The 23,738-nt window shown below is 41.6% G+C and overlaps 1 protein-coding gene across 1 annotated transcript in view; it reads right to left on the bottom strand.

The window, feature by feature from the left end:
- Positions 1–786: 786 nt before the first annotated feature.
- The window catches only part of POLN (DNA polymerase nu), a 1,535,958-nt gene continuing 1,513,006 nt past the window's right edge, over positions 787–23,738 (bottom strand). Inside the window, exons 19-20 of the mRNA XM_069630227.1 lie at positions 9,702–9,812; positions 787–1,533 (exon numbers count right to left, since the gene is read on the bottom strand). Of these exons, the coding sequence (XP_069486328.1) occupies positions 1,403–1,533; positions 9,702–9,812 (242 nt within the window). The 3' untranslated portion in view covers positions 787–1,402. The remainder of the gene's footprint in view (positions 1,534–9,701; positions 9,813–23,738) is intronic.

Here is a 23,738-nt window from a genome sequence, read left to right as displayed (position 1 = left end):
TGACTATCAAGGAGCAACTCTTCTAAAGCTTGCGAAGTATGATTAAGACTCTTAACTACTAAACACGCTAATTTCATCAAAGATTTGTAACCTCCAGCAGCTAAACCCCAAACACCTACTAATGAAAGGGTTAATGCTAAAACCTCAGCTTCTGATAACAAATGCACATGTGAATCACAGTCAGGAGATAGTCCCATAGATTCAAAGGTTGACCTTTTACCTCGAGTTATCGCTGAGTGTAAAGGAAACATCATTAGTCCTAATCGAGTCAAAGCACATGGACCTCCAGAAATGTTAGCTGGAATATAAGTATATGTAATGTTACCACATGAAAAGAGCCATCCTGTTGGAAGTTTCACATGATTCAAATGACTAGCAGTTATCACTGTACGATTGCAAGACAGAGGGCCTCATTATACGGATGGCGGTGAACCATGGCGCTATTAGCGCCATGGTTCATGCCAGTAAAATACCGGCACCGCCTTGGAGGAAAGTGGAATTACCGCCCTATTCCAAGGTTGGCGGGGCGGTAATTCCCCCTTCCCCCATTGCCCTTCCCCATTCCCATTTTTGCCCCATAGGCCTCTATGGGAATGGGGAAGGCGCTAATTACGGTACCGCAAATTGCGGTACCGTAATTAGCTCCCTGGTCCCTTTGCGGGTTGGTTTTTAACGCCTGCAAAAAGCAGGCGTTAAATTCCCCAACCAGCAAAGGGACCTCGTAGTAAGGTGGTAAGGATTTACCGGTACCGGTAAAATACCGGTACCGGTAAACCCTTACCGCCATCCGTGCAATGAGGCCCATAGTGTTATTTACACTGGTGCATTTGCGTGACATTGGTGAACACAGTCTCCTCTCGATGTGGTGTGATTGTATTGATCAGTCAACTCTATTTGTCTGCATTTACCAATTTCTTGTGCTTTGCACGTCATAATATAACATACATCACCTTGGGTTACATTGTACGTGATCACACGTGTCAAATTTCTCCACTTCTTGTCGGTTTCTTGGCAGAAGCGGCAATATTCGTAGACTGAAAAAGATTGTCTAATGTCTGAGTCTTGAACTAAAGAATCATTGTGTGTGACGCCGAAAATATGCTTTAAAACCGGAACAGGCGTCGGCACCGCTACTAAACATGTAGTCAATAAAGCTTCAGCATTGGGCACATCAGATAAACAGAAACGTGATATATTCAGCACTTGCTGTGCTAAGTAGACCCACATATTTTCTTCTTGAGTGATCATAAGAGAGTGTTTCCTCCGTCCTACAAAGGGCTCCTGCGCAACTGGCATCGAGGTTGTTTCCACTTGCTCCTGATGTGTTTGTCGCAATTCACGGATCCATGTCTTCGGTCTGGCGGCCTTGTTGGCACTGGCATAGGATTGCTTGGGGACAACATTATTCATCACTATCAGTATCCCCTTGATCACTGGCACAGATGTAACATTGTTTACTGGTGACAGAAGATTTTTTAACCCGTCCAAATGGAGTCCATTTAGTGCCACAGTCACACCAACCAGACCCAGGATCTACAAAGCAAACCCAGAAAACAGATATCAGTGTTGCACATCACTCTCTTAGGTAACATTTGTCTGTGGGTACATATTGCCATTTCCTTCTACCAGGCTCCATTACTAAAACCACTTGATCTTTGCCTGATGCAATGACATCTGCTGGCACTGGTGGACCACATGCCTGTTCCACCCACACCTTTGCACCCGGTACCATGCTGTCTGACGAGCCAAAATCACGGACAACTTAATAGGAATGACTATCAATTGGGCCACTCGATCACCCTTGTGGATTGATAACAATTGATCCCCACTATTCATTAGGATGACTTTAATCTCGCCTTGGTAATCAGCATCAATTACCCCTCCCAACACTTGAACTCCCTTCAATGCTAGGCCAGATCTAGGGGCAATCCATCCCATATGCTCTGGGGGAATCTGTACTCCAATCCCTGTTTCAATTACAACTATTCCTCTTGGGTCTAATCTGATTTCTTCATTAGAATGCAAGTCTACCCCTGCTGACTCTGGAGTTGCTCGATAGGGAGCTAAAGAACCTGGTGTAATTTCCCACTATAATAGTGTTTCTCTAACTGAATTGGGTTGAACCTGCAAAGTAGGAGTCATTAATCGCATCAAAGGAGTTTCATGTTCATACACAGGCCTATTGTTCAACACTTGCACCGCATCAAATACACGATCACGTCAGCCTGCTAAACTGCCATCTCCAGATTTGCGCAACTGTTCTTTCAGTAACCCATTCATTTGTTCAATTAGCCCTGCTGCAGCTGAGTGGTAGGGTACATGATATACCCACTCAATGCTCTTTTCCTGACAAAACTCCTGGACTAATTTGCCTTTGAAATGTGACCCATTGTCACTTTGAATCTGCAAAGGTACTCCATAATGTAATAGGATCTGATCTAACAATCTGATGGTGTTCAATTGGGTTGCACGTTTGCACGGAAAAACCATCAAATATCCCGAGTATGTATCTACAATAGTGCATGCATACTGACAACCTCTGCTGATTGGCATAGGACCGATATAATCAATCTGCCAAATTTGACCTGGTAATTTTCCTCTTCTCAATGTGCCTCGAACAATTTGAGGTATAGGTCTATGGAATTTGTGTTGGCACACGGGACACTGCAAAATAATGGTTTTCACTAGTTCTAAAGGAAGACTGATGCCTCGAGCTTGTGCCCACCTGATAGTAGCCTTTTCTCCAAGGTGCCCACATTTCTGATGGGCCCATTTGGCCAAACCCTCCATATCGTCTTCCCGAGCCTCTGCATCCACTGAGGCAATCTTGGTGTGTTCATCTGCAACAGAATTAAACCAACGTTCTAATGAATCTGTGGCACAATGCGCGTCCACATGACATACAGTGACTTCACTTTGTAACAACATTTCTGCAATATCTTGCCACAGTTATTTTCCCCACAACTCTTTTGAATGAATCTTCCATCCATTCCTTTGCCAAGTTGGCAACCACACTGCCAATCCATTCGCCACTGATCATGAATCTGTGTATACATAACATTGACCAGGGGTCTCTTGTTTCAATGCTTGGTAAACTGCGTAAAGTTCTGCGAACTGACTTCTCTTTCCTTTCCCTGACGTTGTCAACATCTTTTTGGTTTTGGGATTGTACGACACTGCTTTCCAGTACCGCTCAGTTCCCACGTATCGGGGTGAACCATCCGTGAACCAAGCATGCTCTGTTTGTTCCACGGTTAAATCGCTGTAAGGTACTCACCATTTCACAGGAGACTCACGTTTTTCAGGCACTTCCGGTGGTATGTAATCTGAGGGCGGTATGTTGGCTACTTGCTCATGTAATTTTGCCACTCCATCCTTTCCTGATTTGGCTCTGTCTTGAATGTACCATTTCCATTTAATTATGATATCTTCTTGAGCATGTCCTATTCTATGTGTTTTAGGAGAGTCCGTACCCATTGCATGATCGGTATTTCTGGCCTCATCAATACATCATGGCCCACCATCATTTGCTCAGTATCAACAAGAGCCCAATAACATGCCAACAATTGCTTCTCAAACAGAGTATATGAGTTACCAGCATCGGGCAACTTACGACTCCAAAACCCTAATGGCACACGTTTCCGGTCTTGTTCCTGCCACACACTCCAGTTAGCATAATTGTCCTGCACAGACACATTTAATTCCACTTCGCCTTCCTTCAAGGGCCATAAATCAAGCACCTGCTGCACGGTGTCTTTCGCCATCTCAAAGGCTCTCTGCTGCTCTTCCCCCCACTGAAACTCATATTTCTTTCGTGTCACCTTGTAGAAGGGGGCCAATATCTGCCCTAAATGGGGAATGTGCTGTCTCCAAAACCCAAACAGTCCTATAAACTGCTGAGCTTGCTTTTTGTTCGTTGGAGTGGTGAATTCAAGTATTTTCTGTCGAGCTTCTGGCACCATTTCTCGATGCCCATGATGCCACTGAATCCCTAGAAATATCACTGTTTCAGCTGGACCTTGAATCTTACTCGGATTAATCTCCCACCCTTCCTTTGTCAATCCTTCCATAAGGACATCTAACTGACTTTGCACGCTGTGCTCATCCTTGCCCTGAATCAAAATGTCATCAATGTAATGAGAGATTTGTATGTCAGGTTTACACGGTATCTTGTCTAAGTGCTCTGCCACCAGCCGGTGACAGATAGTCAGACTGTGCATGTACCCCATGGGTAGTCTCGTGAAAGTGTACTGACGTCCACCCCACGTAAATGCAAACTGTTCTTGACACTCTTCAGCAATTGGCACGGAGAAAAATGCGTTGGCTAAATCAATCACTGCATACCAAGTCCCCTCGAACTTTTGGACATTTTCAATCAAAGTAATAGCATCTGGGACTGCGGGCACCAAGGGAGGAGTATGTTTATTCAACTCCCTGTAATCCACCGTCATCCTCCACGACCCATCCCCTTTTTTAATGGGCCAGAGCGGATTGTTCCATGATGTGGTAATAGGGCGTAATACACCCGCCTCCACGTACTCTTTGATGGTGTCTGAAATTTCCTTGTGCCCCCCAGGAATGCGATATTGTTTCATTGCTACCCGCTTGGTTGCTATGGGCACTTGCACTGGGGGCATCTTCAATTTGCCTCCAGTAATGGGTGTACAAATCAATGCACTCACCCCAAACTGGTATGTTTTACCACCAAGTCCCAAGGTTAGCCCTTCCAAAATGTCAAAACCAATTATATACTCAGGTATCGGGACAATCAACACTTGGTATTTCTGCCTCTTTAAATTGCCTATTTTCATCTCCACTCGCGTTTGCACTGCGGGGGTCTCCATTCCCCCTAAACCTGTGATCGTGAACTGTTTGCCTTTAAATCGTGTCGGATTACCATGAATCAAAGATGCCTCCGCTCCGGTGTCTATCAATGCTCGCACCCCTTGTGTATTTCCTGGCCCCCAAAAAATGTTAACATCAACATGAGGCCGCCTATCCACTTTTATGCGGGCAGACGCTGCCGGAGCTTGGCCGAAGCCCTAGTCAAACTTCGAATGAGTGTGACTTGACTCCGCCTCTAGCATTGCACTCACCACCTTTCTCAAATCAGCGTATGTCGGTTGGTACGGGGAAGGTGTCCCCATTGACCCTTCATCTTGTTCTTCTGCAGGGGGAGCGGAAGGTGAAGCATCCCCCTTTGGTGTGGTGACTACTTGTTTCTTAACCTGTTTATAGTGCTCTTTTGCTACAAGTCCTCGTTTTTTGTATAATTCATACATTACTTTGGTTTCAATGCCATCAATTTCTTCATGTGGCACACCATCTTTTAACAAAGCCAGAAACATGTCTTTTCGGGACACTCGGGAGTCTCTGCTATCTTGCCGCCTGCCTTCAGTTCTTCTCTCACTACGCCCTCTCTCTCCCGTGGCTTGTTATCGCTCTTGTCCCACTCTCCCAAATCTGCAAGTTGCCTAATGGCATCTGCTACCTCATCAGTAGCCTTACCCGTCATGCCTACGCGCAAAGTCATAATGATACTTTTGTATGCGGGTGGCGCAGTTCTAATCACCATGTTTCGAGTTGAAACTGATAGCGGCACGGCTCCCATGTGATCAGGAACATCTATGTAAATCGCCTCTTTCATAGCATGCTCTCTGACTTTTTGAATTGCTTCTCTCAATGTATACCACTTCGTTTCTTCACTAGGCCAGTCTGTGGTAATGGGGTATTTACGGTTACATGCTTGGGCTATCAGGTGCAACAAAGACACCTGCGTATCTTGACCATTTGCATCAGGGGGCGGTCCTGCTCTTAAGACCTCCTGTACATTGGTGTCAATTGACAGGGGTAAAAAACGCGGTGAATCAGTAGAATCTACCAACAACCCTGCAGCACCCCCATCTAGCAATCTCACCATCCATGTCAATAAAGCTTCCCCTGATTTTTGCCTCAAACGGGTAATCATTTCCCCAACCTCCTGTTGTGTGTAATCCTCCAGCGTGGTTAAATCCACCATACCACCACCAGGATTCTGCGTGTGGTCCGGCTCGCCGCCTTCTAACAGGCTTCGCCGCCACTGTTTTCTGTTTTACCTCTGGTTTGGGGTCAGACTCTTCTGCAGAACTACTTTCTAGACTGGTGGAATCAAAAATATCCCCATCCCATTTGTCTGGATCCCAGTCGGCGCCAGCGGTAGCGATTACAGTTACCACCTTTCTTTTGTTGACCCCTCCCCATCTTTTCCTATATTTGTAACGAGCTACTCTGACTGCTGCCCTCTCGGCCACCGCCTGATATGTGTCGGCCTTATCTTTAAACAGTTTCATTTGAATCTGCTGCATTAGTGCCGTTTGCCTTTCTGCAGCTAGCTCTCTCTCTAATCTCAAAACCTTGTTTTTCATATCCATTTGCCTCTGATGTATTTTCCTATAAGCATGCAAAAGAACCCAACCTCGCCTACCTAATGCCACACATTCTTTACCACGTTCTACTGAAACTTGTTGCAAGCATGCAATTACATCAGCCGGATCGGCATACCCCAATCCTTGATCCCAAGCTTCACTTAGCCCGGCACCACAAGCCCATGCCTGAGCCAACTTATCATATGGACTCTTAGTCCAGCCTGGAATGACAACATCAGAGCATTCACCGCCAGCGGTAACACTCTTTTTCCTGAACAAACTATTCATTACTGTAAAATGGTACGAAACCTCTTTATATCTATTTTTTTTTCTCTCTGCAATCACTCCCACAAGCACGCACACACCATCAAGAAAAAAAACAGCTTAACACAGTTCAACACTCACTGCCAACTTACTTTCGCTTGCAAGATAACCGAAGCCTATCTACGTTCAAACAGATGCTGGAATATTTGGAACACTTCATCACAAATACCCTGCTCACAGGGCTATAATGTATTGCTCTCCTCTGAAAAGTGCACGGAACTACCATAAATCACCAATGCAAATACTTCAACCCAAAAACAGACAGACACAATAACTCACAGCCACGCACCCTTTAGAAGATAATCAGCTCTTTACGGCTATTTATTCAAAGATTACAGGTACATAGAAATAACTCATAAAACTAACATGGACATAAATCGCAGAAGAAGTAAAGAAGTCAAAGGAAATACATCACCGTGAGCGTAATCCTTGTCCTCATCTCGTCCAGAAGCGGCTGGAAGACTCCGGGGGGGGCAGCCAGGAAGAGAGTGCTACAGCTCACAGGAAGGCCAGATGGAGCGTCCTTCTCTGGCTGAAGTCTCACCTGACCCCTCCAGGTTTACGCCTATATAGGCACTCCAAAAAAAGGAGTTAATTCTCGAACCTTCTGGAATTGCACATGCGCAGTTGAGGAACAGCCGTCGGTTGCCAGCTGGGTCAATCGAGAGCTCCCCCCAAGGAACGCAGGGCCTCCCTGCTCTAAAAACATGCTCCATGTAGAACAGTAGCAAGTCATAACAACGTTAGCTTTTCCCAGTTGAAATGGCCTTGACTGCATACCAAGTTTGAAAAAGCATGTTTGTCTCAGCACTGTGAATCTAACACTTCAGCAAAATGTGTGCAGCCTTTCACTGCGGAGTGAAGTAAATATCCAACATGGCTGCGAGACTATAGTTTCTGCATAGGTGGGAGCAAACAGGTTTGTGGCTCTGTTTCACCCTATTTAAACTTCTAGAAGACACCTTGGAGTGTGTCCAGAGAGAAAGGGCCTCATTACACGGATGGCGGAGAACCATGGCGCTATTAGCGCCATGGTTCATTCCGGTAAAATACCGACACCGCCTTGGTGGAAAGGGGAATTATCGCCCCATTCCAAGGTTGGCGGGGCGGTAATTCCCCCTTCCACCATTGCCCATAGGGCTCAATGGGAATGGGGAAGGCGCTAATTACGGTACCGCAAATTTGCAAAAAGCAGGCGTTAAATCCCCCAACCCGCAAAGTGACCTCGTAGTAAGGCGGTAAGGATTTACCGGTACCGGTATTTTACCGGTACCGGTAAATCCTTACCGCCATCCGTGTAATGAGGCCCAAAATATTTTTCTGACTTTCTTCCCCTAAGGAAACAAATTTCAAATGTTTTCAAAGAAAATTGTGATTGGAAAGATAACGACATTTCCAAGCTCCCACAAGCTGACACACCACAACAATGAATTAGTGTCACATCTTAGCACCAATGTCCTAAATCTTGCTAAAAGAAATGTATTCCGGGTGGAAAAGCCTGTGGTTTGTCAAATATGTGACCATTTTCCTTGACACATTAAGAGGAAAAATAAGTTTGATGAGTAGGAGCAATGACCAGCACCCTGATTAATTGGTGAAATAATTTTGCAGTGGTGGAAATCCCCACCATCCAGTCTTTGATAGAAGAGAAAGAAAATGTTACTCACCTTAGTGACTATTGTACTCCTTAGTGACTACTGTACTCCCCTTTCCTCTATACAGCATGAAGGAAAGGGGATGGGACAGAGAAATAAAAGTACTCCTCATAGCACCCATAAACGCAATGGGATTTTAAATTTGAAAAATTGCACAAATGTAAAAGCCCTCTCAGCATGCCAGGCAGATGTCAGGGACAAATTCTAAGCATTTGAACCTAGCCCAGATATTTAGCCTAGTGGAAACTGCAGCACCACTCAGCCATTAAATGTATGATGATACAATGTGGACAGACATACACCATGCTTTAGCAACTGCCAAAGCCAGCCCCTCACCACATTGCAACCATACACATTACAACCAGAGCATTACCACATTAATACATATCATTAAGGGTTAGCCTATTACATGCTGCCAATTTCTCAGGCATTTCAGCATGTAAGGTTATGTTGATATCCATTTGCAAAGTATACATGGGCCATATGTTTACCATTCTTCAATGGCTTGGTGTAATTTATTATGCTATTTGACCTGCAGTGTCCTGAAAACCCAGAACCATGTAACTTGGCATATCCAGAATGCCCAATGAACAAAGGCACATACATCAAATAGATAACATAACAGAAATGCCTTAACAGAATCATAAGTAGAAAGATGCCAAATGATTAATGCCATTGTTGTGGAATGTCTTCAGATAGATTTGTACCCCTGTTTTGTAAATATAAAATGCAGATGGATAATTATGATGATTTGCTCCTGTGACTTAGAAACTTCCAACAGAGCAATGGGTGATAACTTGGTTCTTGGAAGTTTGAGAAAAAAGTTTAACATAAGGCACTCTCAGAAACATCTATGATTTCAATATTCCATATCTTTCATCAGAACTATGTTGCGTGTAAGCCTTCTGTTCTTAAACATTAACAACATATTGTTTACATTTTCTTAGATTTAGTTGTGCATTTCTGTATTTTTATAATATATTGTATACAGAGCTCTGGTGAATTTTGGTTCACAAATAAAATGTTGATATGTTCATGAAACTTCGAAAATATATCTACCTGATTTCAGACATCATAAGAGAATCAAGGATTTGAAATTGTGCAATCAATGAATGACTGAATGGCAGACATTTGCTCTAAAAAATAATACACTTCAACAAATAGCAGATGCATGGAAAAGTACTGAGGCTTATTGTGCAAGCTGCCATCCCCAGACATTTTATCAATATGAAATTGAGAAATGTATTCTCTACATTTTGACAATTGGTCAAATGTTTCATCAACGTACTACGATGCTTTGTAGGGCAATATTATTTACCTTGGATTACGAAATTGACTGATTGTCTTTCTGCATGCGTCCTTAAGCTGTAATTTGCTGCATTGATCTGAGGCAGATGTCTTTTCCGTCCCATGATAGAAACCACACATTCTGCATATAATGGTACAAAACAAATTACTGTTTCAGAAATTCCTACATGTTAAGATATTAATTGAAATATATTTCAGCATCTCCTAAGGACTATTTTCAAAAAACAAGTATATTTTTATTTAAATCAATATGAAATTAGATTCTTTTATCGGAAACGACAGTTGTCTAAAATAGTATGTTTAAAAGAAATCACATTTTATAGTTTAAGTTTCATTATGCAAAAGAATCATCAACAAGCTTGCTAATGTATGAGGTTCTGTTTAAACAAGGAATTGGTTACAACTTTAAGCTAGGAAACTGGCCCCCAACTTAATTTCTCCATACTATTTTACCATTGTTTCTGGTTTAGATGCCATCAAATTGCATGTTTCCAAATAATTACAGTAGAGCCGTCAACACATACTAAGTCTGTCCACAAATGATAGAAGAACCATATTTTCAGAAATGGGGATTTTCTTATAGATGACTTAAATCTACAGAGTGGGAATTCTTGATGGTATGGAACATACATGACAAAATATGACAAAAATACGACCACAGAAGCTTCAAATCTCAACAGTGGGCTAGAGAATTAATTCAAATGCAAATCAGTGTTAGGTTGGATTGTTGAAACAGGTGGCAGGAGTACCAGCAATAGAAATAGTTCACTTTTTAGAGGTACCAGACTGCAGGTGAAAGACAGAACTGCATATATGGTAAAGCAAAAAGAAGGTGAGTTTAGGTATGAGAACGAAATAAAGTATCCTGTGGAAGCAATTAATTCCGGGATGAGGCAGGATTAAGGTAGTTAGGAAAGAATGGTCTTTATTCTTCTCCAGCATTACAGGGAAGATGAAGGTAGAACACACTTCCAGTAACTTGTTCACTGATCTAAGTAAAAGCACACTTAAACACACCTTGGTGACACCCATCACTCACTCATTGACTTACCAACTATCACATTTGGAACCCTCCTTCACTTGCTGCTCACATCACACACCCCAATATTCCACATTCCATGGCAGGCAGACTACCACACCTTAATTCCCACAAAAATGGGAGTGAATAAAGAACAAATTATTTACCGCTGGAATGTAGTTTTTGTTGAATATGTCGATAATCCAGACTTGGTACATGTTATGACATATTCAGATGAAAGCGCTCACTTATGTAAAACAGTGACAAAACAATGGGAACTATTTAAATGTGATCCTACCTTGAACACAATTGTTTCCAAAAGCTCCAATATTGGAATATCGGAAAAGTTAATCATTTAAAAACATGCTAGTGACAGCTGATGTAAACAGATAAGCAACAAATGAAAAGACACAGAAAAAGGATACATGTACGTGCCTTTAACCGTCAACACTGTAGCAACATTTTGAATGGAGATTATATATCGCACCCACATACTGGAAGAAGATATGGTTTAAACATTTTGCTACTTGTGATACTACCAATGTGAAATATGGAATAAAAAATCCATGTGGTCTATATTACATAGGGAAAACTAAAAGCAAATCGAAGATACGTTGGACGGAACACAAGTCCAACATAAGAACAGCCAACATAAAATCACCAATCACTAGACACCTTTGGGAATTTAAGCATTCAATTGCTCAGATGAAATTTGTGATTTTGGAAAGTGTAGGAGGACACAATAGAGGAGGCAATATGGACAAACTGTTGTTACAATGTAAAGCCTAGTGGATAAATAGAATGAATATAGTAAATCCAAAGGGTATGAATGAGGAACTACAGTTACATTGTTTACTGTAATTATTTGTACACCAACAATTGCACACATATGCCACGTGTGATCTAAAAACTCTTCACATTCTTTTTGTATGTTTTCTTTTTAATCTTTTTCTTTATTGGATATATCTATAGTGCATCTAAATGTTTTGAGGTCTGATTTTGAGTTTATATTTATCCTTTGCATAACCTAGTATATCTTCTTATGGTGAAATTAATTGGCCTAGGGAACCTATGCATTTGATTGAATTGTGCCTCTACAACATATACGATTGTACATATCTTTCTATATATTTTCTCTGACTGTTTAGCAGTTATAAATATTTGTTAATTTGACATGCTTCTTTTTGTGAATGAAAATATATGACTGTGTTATTGTTATAGTTTATCCATATTCGTATGAAGGTACATACAGTTAGAAGAAACACTTAGTATTTTTATAATCTGGTGTGGGACTTTACATAGCTTTCTTTTTATGATTAAAATGTTTTTAACACACATGGTGCTTTTTACATTCTATTCAACATAATTTAAATGAAACATTGCCTAAGCATATTTACAAAACAACTCATCGCAAAGCAAATTCAAATTCTTAGAAAATATAATAAAATAAAAGGCACATGTATACAGTATTGTTATGTTATCTTGGAAACCAGAGTACAAATAATAATTAAATAAAACTAAGTGTAATAGCCTAAGCTCTCGCTGCCTGTAAAACACCCTCTAATTGTTCAGAAATCCACATCAGGAGGTTCACCAAGGCTAATACAAGGGAGAGGTGGGACGTCATCAGCAGCCTGTGCCACAGGTCGACCCTTATAAACCCTGCCAATGAGGTCATAAATGGTTGCAGAAATATTATCCTTCTATCAGATGCCAATTGGCAATCCATTACCAGGTGCTTCAGTGATTCTGTTAACGTGCAGCGCAACCTACACAGTCTCATCTCTGGCAGAATCCCCACTTAGAGCCCATTCATTCTATTGTGGGAAGACAGTTAAGTCTAAACTTTAAGTACCATTCTCGATATCTAGCTGAAGGAAATTTCCTAACCTATATCCTTGGCTGTTTCATGGGTAAGAATGCTATTTCATAGCCCTTATGTATTATTAATCTGCCTAAATCATGGAGGTCTGTTCTATTGTCCCATCTTTTAATCCTGGCCTTTAACACCCGATTGGACATAGGTGCTTGCAGATCAAGGACCACCATAAATCTGTCACTCTTTCTCATAAATTTAACCAGGAAGTGATTCCTCCCTTTTGCTGTATAAGCATACAGAAAGTAATTTATCTGAGGTTCCTCTGCCACCATCATCTTAAAATAGAGGGCAAGGGTGTGTTGCATGTGTTGGGCCCACCACAACACCAGACCCAACTCGGGTCTGATCAGACTCACAGGAACTGCCCTTGACAGACACAAAGCTATTTTCAATAACCTCCCCTCCATAATATCAAAGAACTTCCTATCCCTTGCGCGTTGTTAGTTCACATCCATACAGAACCAATGCAGATATCTTAGCCCAGTAAAATTCAATGAACGGAAGAAGGGAGAATTCGCACAAGGTTATTTGACTCTACCGGCCAGTGAAACACAAACCACCACCTTCCCTTCCATCCTAATTTGTTCAACTCTCCATTTCATTTTGAAGGCCACGGTAAGTACATAATATTGCAGACAATCGACCTTTGTGAGTGGGGAGTTATTTATTCACCATGTGTAGCTTATCTGTTTCCTTTTCTTAGTGCATGTCATGATCATAGATTTGGCTGGATTCACATGCAGCTGGTTCTTTTGCAAATAAGTACCCAACCCATTAAGGCAGCGTTGTAATCCTGCCGGAGTAAAGTCCATGAGTATTGCATAGTCTTCATATGCGATGCACCCAACCTTCAGCAGTCCCCACCTAGGAGGAAATCCCCCCAAGACTTGTCTTCCTCCCGCAAGTCCGACAGATATAGATTGAAAATAGTGGGCGCGACTACGCAACCTTGTTGGACACCCCTTGCGACCTGTATATCCCTAGACAGGTCACCTTTGCGGCTCAGCCCAACCTTTGTAGTGCTGTTGGAGTATAGCATCTGAATCATAGACAGCAGTCCCCCGTCTATATCACAATCTCCAAGCTTCTTCCATAGGAGTTGATGGTCGATGTTATCAAAGGCCGTGACAAATCGACAGAGGCCACATACAAGGTTGGATGTGAGTTACCGCTAACCTCTGAGAGGCAGGCCTGGAAAATCATCCCACTCTGCAGGGTACCTACCCCCCTTCTAAACCAGGTCTGGAGTGGATGAAGGAAGCAATTGGTCCTCTCTGTCCTTGGAATTCGTGTTGATTAGGGAGATGGGACGATGGCTCCCTGGGAATGTCCTGCTTCCCTTTTTAAAAAAATGGGTATCAGGATGGAACTATGCTATGACTTGGGACAGTTGCCCGTTCCGCAACCTGCCTAAATAGCGTCACTAGAATATCCGCCCAAAGGTGAGGATTATTTTTCATGATTCGTAACGCCGTCTGTGCCACTCGCCCTGGAGTTATTTACATTGCAGATAATCAGTTCAAGATCTTCGTTCTCAAACCTGATGTCCCACCCTTACCTTTGGGCGCTGGCCGATTTCACATTAGTCCTTTGTCCCGATTGCTCGCTAAATTTATTTTGGTAGAAGGCTACTCATTATTCAGTCTACTTTTTTGGTTTAAGATCCACCAAATTCCCTGTGTGTCCTTTTTGACCAATTTCCATTACATGACCTAATTGTTGTGAGTATACCTTTGAACCCTGTGGTGTCTCCTCCATAATCTGTATTTCTGCTTGAGCCGTGTCCTTCCACACTGATCTTTTTTTAAGTTCAATATCTCTGGCTAACAGGCGCTTTCGCTCACTTACCTCTTTATCGTATTTGTGGGCATGGCCTTCTATGCATGGCCTAACAGTGCCTCCCTGAGCAGGTTCGCCCACAATTTTCAGTCTGTCCAACAGGTTTTTGAAAGCATGCAGAGTACAAGCCCTTAGTCTGTCGTCGGGGGTTAGAACCTCCCACAACCTTGCCAGCTTTTCATTAATCAGTCCCACGTTAGAACTTCTCTGGGTCAGTCTCCCCTTTACCCCCATGAGAAGATCTCTAGCACTCTTGGATTCAATAGGCTCCCTAGGAAAGGATGTCATCAGCTTCCAGAAGAGAAGGTCATGATCACTGTGGTTAGTTTGCACAGTTTGCATATCAAGCATGGTCTCGCAAGTTATATTCCTAGTGAAGATATAATCAATAATTGCAGAGGAGAAAGCATTAGCGCAGGTCGGAGTGTCTTTTAACCGACCATCCCACAGTAAAATGGATTGAGTAAAGTCCCACTTTACAAGTAAATGAGACCATTCTTTCCCTATGTTGACTCTACTGGATACCCCAGTGGCCCCACCTTCAGTTATCCTGGTATCCGGCTCCCTTGCATCCCCCTGAGTGACCCTCCAACTACAGTTGAAATCCCCTCCTACAACAATTAGGCCTCCTTAAAATTTATGCCATGCACTTTCTTTTCATGTTAAATCTTTATTATTACGATTACTGTTATATAGGCAGAGCCTGAAACTTCAGCAACATACTATTCTTCTACTGCAACCGGTCTGGAGGATGAGGTATGAGAAGTGATAATTTAGTTATTTATACTAATAGTTATTGAATAAAAATATCTTTTTTACATTTAAGATAACTTATTCTTTTGGTAATTTGCAAAACTGTCATCAAATTGCAAAGCATTCCTTCAACAACCTTGATGTATTTATCGCAGAAACACATGCAACAATGAAAGTACACCTTCAGAAAAATATACTTTGTCACGGAATAACAGACAATTTCACTATATGAATGGTGTATGTTTTTGTTTATAAGCTTTAGCTACTTAGCGAAAAATGGAATCAGTGAAAAAAAATAACATGACAGCACCTTAAAGGGGCCACAATTTAATCAATATGTTTTGCAGGACGATGTCGCACCAACACCCTGCGACATCTCTGAAGGTTATCTGGTAGTTTTCAAATATGTCTATTTAAAATGTTACATGTGCACAGTGTTCAACTTTATATCAATACTAATTAAAACAGTTTAACCATATCTTTTTACATAGTTTAACTGATATTGTAAGGTCGACAGTCATTAAATCAACTTTCTCAAGATGTACTTTGTGAGATCAAAGATTTTAACATTAAATTGTTTAACAATTTAATCAATGTTCTTTGAATTTGTTATGTACAAGAAATGTAACTACCCAAGCGGTTGAAATTGAAGAGACACATGGACAAGAGGTACACATGAGATATTGTAAAATAGCAGTTATCATCCATTTTAACTGTGATGTAATATTTAATATGTTTTAATGGTTTCCATAGTGTCATTTAGTTATATATGTAAATATGATCCTTTAAGTGGAAGAGCACATTTCAAGGTTTATACGATTTCAAAATGCAGTTTTTCAGCTTGGTCTGATGGTCGGCAAATCCAATTTGACTAATTCAAGGAAAATTCGGAAAACAAGGGTCCATAACAGAAATGGGTTTTTTTCAATAAGTTATTTATCTGTTATTTCATTGATTTTACATTTTCATGTTGTAATTCATATATTTTGTATGTGTGAAATAAATTTAGTTTTTTTTTCTCTTCGATTAGAGGCCTAGGAAGAAGAGGAGCATAAAGTCTCAGACAACTACAGAAACTAATAATGTTGCTTGCCAAACCGTTATCACATGAGAGCAGCTACATTTTGAGGCGCAGCATGGTCCTCGCTTGCAGAACCGCTCACACAATCCACATACTCTAGAAAAATGCTATCTAAGAAACAATGTACCCTGTTTCCCCAATACATGTGGACAAATCGGAAATATCACACACAGAAATAAGCAAAGCATCTTCACTACTGATTGACAATTGTGCTTGTGATGTGAAATTCACTCTTCCTAGTGTTGAGGATTTATTTACCACCATGGAATCGCAAACCACTATACCTCTGGACGATTGGCTAATAATGGAACCAGAATACATTGTATGCAACTGCTGCCTGATCAAGATTATGAAAATGATTAAATGTGATCATAGATTGCATGGCAGGATTTGTGGTGAGCCATTGGTGAAGTTTACCCATGTAGTCAAAGTCACCAACCTGAAGATAAAGGGTAGCGGTGTACTCCACCATAACTCATTTTCATGGTCTGCACAACCTATACCTGGAAAAGTGCCTGCTGTAAATGTACTTTGTTCATCTGATTTGTTGTTTAGCAGATCAACGTACAGTACAATTTCAGGCTTTTCGAACTTTGTGGGACCGAGTTCCTTTCAAAAACCCAGTACTACAAATATCAGAAGGATTTCTTGTTCCCTGCTAGACCTGGACACTCTAACAGATGCCAATGGACAATTCTCTCGTTGGCAAAAGGCCCTGGCTTGCTGGTGATGGACAGTGTGACAGTCCAGGTTTTTCCGCTAAATACTGCTTTTACCACTTCCAAGACATGGAAACCAAAACAATTGTTCAGTCATTGTGCAGGTATGTGAATGTACATCTTCTGTTGCTTTGGAAAAATATTGTTTCATTATATCCATTCAACTTCTGCAATCCAGAGGAATGAAATTAGATTTGATAGCCACTAACGGGCATGTTCAAATAGCCAAGGCCATGCGAGAGCAGTTCCCAGACATAAAGCATCAATATGATGTCTGGCACATTTCGAAATAAATTACAGCTGCTGGAAAAAAAGGCTACAGAAAATATTTTACATTGGTCACAGTCTATAAACAACCATCTTTGGTGGAGCTCACATACTTGTGATGGATCTGTAGATATTCTGCCTGGAAAATGGTGTTCATTGATGCATCATTGTTGCAACATACACTCTTGGAAAGAAAACATAAATGTCCACAAATGCGCACATGGACCATTGAGCAAGGAACAGGGGCGTAAGAAAAGGTGGTTGGTTCCAGGCTCCCCTTCTCAACAGCACCTGAGAAGATGGTCTACAACAAAATGCTTTCAAGAGACATGAGGGGACTCTCCAAGTTCTGCCACACTAGAGATTTGGAGGTGTTCCATAATATGTGCTGAAAGCACAGGCCAAAAAGTTGTATTTTACCATAGACGGTTTGGAGGCCCGAATAATACTGGCGCTGTACTTGCACACAACAAGAACGTTGGAAGGAAACAAGCAAAAACCTACCTCGTTACAACAGGGAGATTACCAAAAGAAGAAAACAGTGGGTGGCAAAGCCAATCTTCCAGCATATGGATTTTGAATTTGTGAACAAGCTAACATTGAATGAGCTGTCCAAGCAAATGCATGGAATTGATCCAGATTTTGTTTCCAGTGCCCAGTCTATACCACAGAACACTGCAAAAGAGGTTTGCCCTCCCAAATTTGAACTTGTTGAGAGGTTGACTTTAAGATTCAAATAATGTGTGGCTCTCTTGACAATGTTTAACAAAGCCAGTATCCAAGAAATTACTGGGATGTCCGATGGGAGTTTTACTGTTAGCGGTTAAAAAAGCAGCTAGACTAACTATTATCAATTGTCCCTCCCCGTCCCCGTGCTTTCAAGTGGTGAGGATTACGAGAGGCACAGCAACTTTTGCAATTGTGAATATTTACTGGAGTAAATTCACCTTATCTGCAAATCTGTTCTTTGAATATTTGCGGAACATATTGGATGCTTTATTGTTAGATCTTGCTTTGCAGCACATCTTTATTGTGGGGGATTTGAACCTACATCTGTTGAATAGTGATGGCACCGAACTGGCTCGCAATTAACTAATTTGGTCCACCATAATGAAAGAACGAGAATTTGTTATGTTAAATGGAACAGTAATAGGTGATGTTCCACCTCAGCCCACATGGGACAGAGGTTCTCAACAATATATTTTAGATTATATATTTGTGAATACCAGCTCTTTAAAACATATTCTTTCTATGAAATTCGTATCATCGCATTTAAGTGATCATAACATGATACATGTACATTGTAAGTTTCCAACCACATCAAAGGTTTGCATCACTAATTCCAATCTGGCCCATATTACTGTCAATAATGGTGGCAATCGGTTGCGGTGGAATCCGTACAAGTTAAGACAATTCCAAACTCAAATTGGTAATTCTCTTGCTAATCCATCGATAGATGGGACTGATTGCTATATACATCTCATACAATTATTTAGAGCAAGTCCTTTACCAGATACTACTATAAAATTCAACCATCGTCACGCATTTGATGTGGAGGTGCAACAGCACAAATCCCTACTGAGGCAAAACCTCAGCAAATTAAAAGACATACCGATCTCTTCTAGACACGCTAAAAAAAAAGCACTTAATTCGGCATACAAAGCGTGGCTAAAAGAGCAAAAATATTTACAGCACCAACGAGGTAATGAACATGTGTTTACTCAAATTCTTAGTAAATGTACTCGCTGAATTTGGTCGTGCCTTAACAACGCTATCAGCAAGACTGAAGGGGCAGTGCAAATCATTGCGATTTCTAACAAAACTTGGTCAACATATTTTCAAGATCTTTATAGTTCTCCATTTGGCAGTCTGGATTGGAAGAAGTGAGAACAAAATGTATCTTACAAATTTCCTTTAAAGCGAGAAGATATATTACAATGTATTAAAAATTTAAGTAGATCCCGTGCTGCTGGGCCAGATGGCCTTCATAACTGCATGTTGAAAGATCATCCCCATGAATGGACAAACATACTGTATCAGATTTTTAGTCATATCTTTACTTTGGGTCATATTCCCAAGACGTGGCAGCAATCTATAATTTTCAAAAAGGGCAATAGGGCTTATCCAAAGTCATTTCGTCTAGTTGGCTCGTTAGATTGCCCTGGAAAGGTTTTGCCCGGCCTGTTCTTAACCAATTTAACATGTGGTTAGATCAAAGTAATCATCGTGATCCCTTTCAAACGGGTTTCTTACCTGGAGCAGACACAATAGTCAATATCATAACTTTGAATGGTATTCTGTCACAAGCACAGCAAATTCATCAAGCCCTCTATGTTGCTTGTAGACTTTCGTATGGCTTTTGATGCACTCCCTCGCGAATTACTGTATAAAAAATGAATGGACAAAGGATGTCCATGGTTTATTCTAAAATAGCTGATTAGCCTTCATACTAATACAACATGATTGGGTCAAATTATCGGCCGATGGACTGTTATTGGATCCCATACTTACTTAACGAAGACTCAAACAGGGATGTCTTTTGGCGTCCGCAATGTTTAATTTTTTCATTTTGGATGTTGGCTGTTGCTTTAAAGATATAATTTCTGATTCACCAAAGATTAATGGAGTCCTAATTAGATATCTTTTATATGCAGATGAGATGGTGTTATTTGCTAAGACTCCTAATGGTTTGAGAGTGTTGTTGGGAGCCTTGAGCAGATATACCCAGCGTAACTGTATTGCAATTAATGTGCTGAAAACGAAAGTCATTCAATTCGGAAACTCAAGACAACGTTCCGTGAAGCATAGATGGCCTCTTCAGCAGCTCTTTATGTCATCTATATCTTCCTATGTCTATTTGGGTACTTTAGTAACGAATCAACCCAGTCCAGCCTCTCATGACATGTACGTAAATCAGAAATTGCTGACAGCTATCTCTGAAACCCGGTTAATTAAAGCTAAATTTTGTAAATTTTCTATTATTCAAATTCTTACATATTACAAGCAAAAAGTGACTCCAGTAGTATTGTATGGGTCAGAAGCATTAATTCATAAGCCATATAGTTATTGGTTAAAATTGGAAGGGAGTTACTGGGAACATGCACTTACTTTACCGTTTTCTGAATCGATGTGTTTGATAAGACACGAGCTAGGCATATTATCTCTCTACGCGGTGCACAAATGGAAATTATGTGCCTTTTATCGCAAATGTGTGCTGACAATTCAGAAAGCGGGCCTATTAGGTCTTATAGCTGATTATTTGCTAAATTATCTGGCAGTATTCCCTAGAACGTGGCGCAAGCAAGTATTAGCAATCATTAATAAGACAGGATTCTCACTTAAATTATTGCTAGAGAACCCGGATAAAGCAAAGAAGCTAATTTGGGAGTACGATTGGATAAAGACCAGGGCTGCCTGTTTCAAAATTCAGAAATTTGCAATGAATCCATTTGCGCTAAAAAAATTAGGTATCGTGGAAAATGATCTTATCAAATTTCCAACTGCCCACCAAAGAGCTGATTACTTGCGATTTAGGCTTAACATCTGGCCTATGCGTGAGGTCTTGCTTATACCTAAACTAATCCCAGGTCCAACTGGGGTCCCTCCTCTCCGACATCTTTTTCTCCACCTGTGGTGTCCCCAGGTATCTAATCTCTCTCCCTGGCTGTTCAACCAGTATCTGGCACTCCTTGCCCACCGCATCGCCGCTCTCTGCCCTAATTTCCAGTGCTATGCGGACGATACCCAGCTCATTTTCAGGCTACCCTCAGCCTCCCCCTCTCCTTCCCTCATCTCTGACTGTCTGTCTGCTATCCAAGAATGGTGTGCCGCCAATGACCTCTGCCTTAATGCCAGTAAGACTGAGATTCTACTCATCGGTACTCCCACTCCCTCCTTCCCTCCAGCTCTCTGGCCTGCCTCCCTTGGCCCCCTCCCTGCTCCTACCTGCAAGGCAAAAAACCTTGGGGTCATCTTCGACTCCACACTCTCCTTCTCTCCCCATATTTCTGACGTCGCCAAGAGGTCACACTACCAACTGCACCTCCTCAGAGGTATTCTTCCCTTCCTCTCCTTCCCCCAGAAGCTCACTGTCTCCCGAGCCCTGGTTCTCTCGAAGCTGGATTACTGTAACAGCCTCTATCTTAATCTGCCTGCCTCCACTCTCCGCCCTCTGCAACTCATCCAGAACAGAACTGCGAGACTTGTCCTTGGCCTCAAGCCCAGGGACCGTATCTCTCCAGGACTGAAATCTCTACACTGGCTCCCAGTGGCTGCGAGGATAAAGTTCAAAACCCTCTGCATTGTCCACAAGGCCTTCTGGGGCCTGGGTCCTAAATACCTTCAACTCTCTCTTCCCAAATATCTTCCTCCCCGAGCCCTTCGCTCATCCGCCTCCAACTCCCTCATGGTCAGCCGTTTCTCGAAGCAACGAGCTGGGGGTAGATCTCTCTCCGCGGCAGGGGCCTCCCTCTGGAACAGCCTTCCTGCCTCCCTGAAACTTGAGGAGAACCACCTCCGGTTCCGGAAGCACCTCAAAACCTTCCTCTTTGCTTCTGCTTTCTCTCTCCCTCTCCCCTGCTGAACAGCTAATTAATTCTTCACTAAACTGCACTGATCCTGCAACTGGACCACTCTAAACGGCCTTCGGTCCTGGGCCCAGCCACTGATCCCCTGGAACCCCTCTGCACTGCGGGACTGTCTCTGTATCCCTACAGCCCCCCCCCCCCCTTCCCCAGCACTTGTTCTGCACTTACCTTGCACTTGCCACCAGCTGGCCCTTTTTTTTATTTATTACTTTACGCCACTTACCTTACTGCACTTCCCCCCTCCTCTTCCCCTTGCACTTTTTCCCCCTCCCCCACCCCTGCACTTGCGCGATCTGAATGACACCTGGCCTAGTAGGATCGTTTGTTATGTCTCCCCTTGTTCCTCCCCTCCCTGCCTCGTCGCGCCTTGAAACACCTGTCTATAGGCGCGTTACAAATACCATATCATATCATATCATATCATATCATATCAATCACTCCAGCGGAAGCCTATTGTCGATATTGCCATTTAATACCAGAAACATTAAAGCATTTATGCACGGAATGTACCGTGTTATTAACATTACGAACTTTCTATTTTAAAACATTATTTGAAGATCATGATGATCTAACGAAGGCACGCTTTTGGGAATTGTTATTTCACTCTTTTAGAAAACAGGTCAGGTATGCAATTCTTAATTTTCTGTATAGATTGAAATTGTTAGATAAGGTAGTAATAATAAGTAAATATATAATTTGAGTGATGAATTCTAGAGACATTTTCCCAGAGCACTTATTGTGAATAATGTGGATTATTTTATTTTATTTTATTTTTTATATATTGACATGAATCTTAAGTTGTATTTTTATGTATTTTATATGTGTTGTATATGACGAATTGCATATTCTGTATCATGTGTCTCATTCTTTTCTTTTTTATAATCTGTTGAAAAGTCAAGATTTATCTTGATTAAAAGAACTTAATCATAAAAAACAACAAACAAAAAAACAAAGCCAGTATCAAGCTTTTGCATAGTGTTTGGAAACTGTTTTCATGGTACAATAAATAGAATAGTATGTCACTTGAGATGTAAAGGTTAAATAATGTATTTTTAATTAATTACTTTTTGTGAAGTAATGTCACTAGATTGGCCTTAACATTTCTATTTTTCTTTGATTTCTGTATGCATTACCATCAATATAATTGATTTATATTAAAACAATATATGTCAGTCTGATTATTTCAAGTATGTGACTCAAATCAAATCAATTGTAGAAGGCACTGGTGAGCTTAAAACCAACAGTTACCAGGAGCTACTGTTGGCTCCCCAGCCAAACTAATGTAACACTATAAACTAGTCCCTTGTTCCCTAGTGGTAGCTCCTGGTGACCAGTTACTGCTGGATACTCAGGCACTGCTTGTAATGAACTCACAATCGTTGAAGAATCCAGGACAAAAATTGGAGCAGCAGACATACAGAAACTCAATGTATCCAGAGCTCTGGTCCCCTCCAGGCTGGACTACTGCAACAGCCTCTTTTTGAATCTGCCTAAATCCTCCCTTCACCCCCTTCAAATAATCCTTAATAAGATTTCAAGATTTATCCCTGGCCTCAAGCTGTTGGACTGCATCTCTTAAGCTCAGAAATATCCCCACTGGCTCCCGGTGGCTGCGAGGGTCAAATTCAAGACCCTCTGCATCATCCACAAGGCTTTCTGGAGCCAGTGACCCCACTACGTCCGACTCGTTCCATAAATACCTCCCTCTGAGAGACCATTGGTCATCTAGCTGCAATTACCTGCAGATCAGATGCTTTTCCAAGCAGAGATTGTCAGGTAGATCTCTTTCGTCGACAGGAGCATCCTTCTGTAATGACCTCTTTGCCCCTCTCAGGCTTCTGCCTGATGAACTCCAGAGGGCACCAGGCCCCCCTTGCCCAGTATACTCCAGCACCCTGTCTTCCT

Source organism: Ambystoma mexicanum, chromosome 6q, assembly GCF_040938575.1.
Source record: "Ambystoma mexicanum isolate Mex_15411 chromosome 6q, UKY_AmexF1_1, whole genome shotgun sequence".
NCBI classification, from domain to species: domain Eukaryota; kingdom Metazoa; phylum Chordata; class Amphibia; order Caudata; family Ambystomatidae; genus Ambystoma; species Ambystoma mexicanum.
This window is presented reverse-complemented; position numbering and strand designations above follow the sequence as displayed.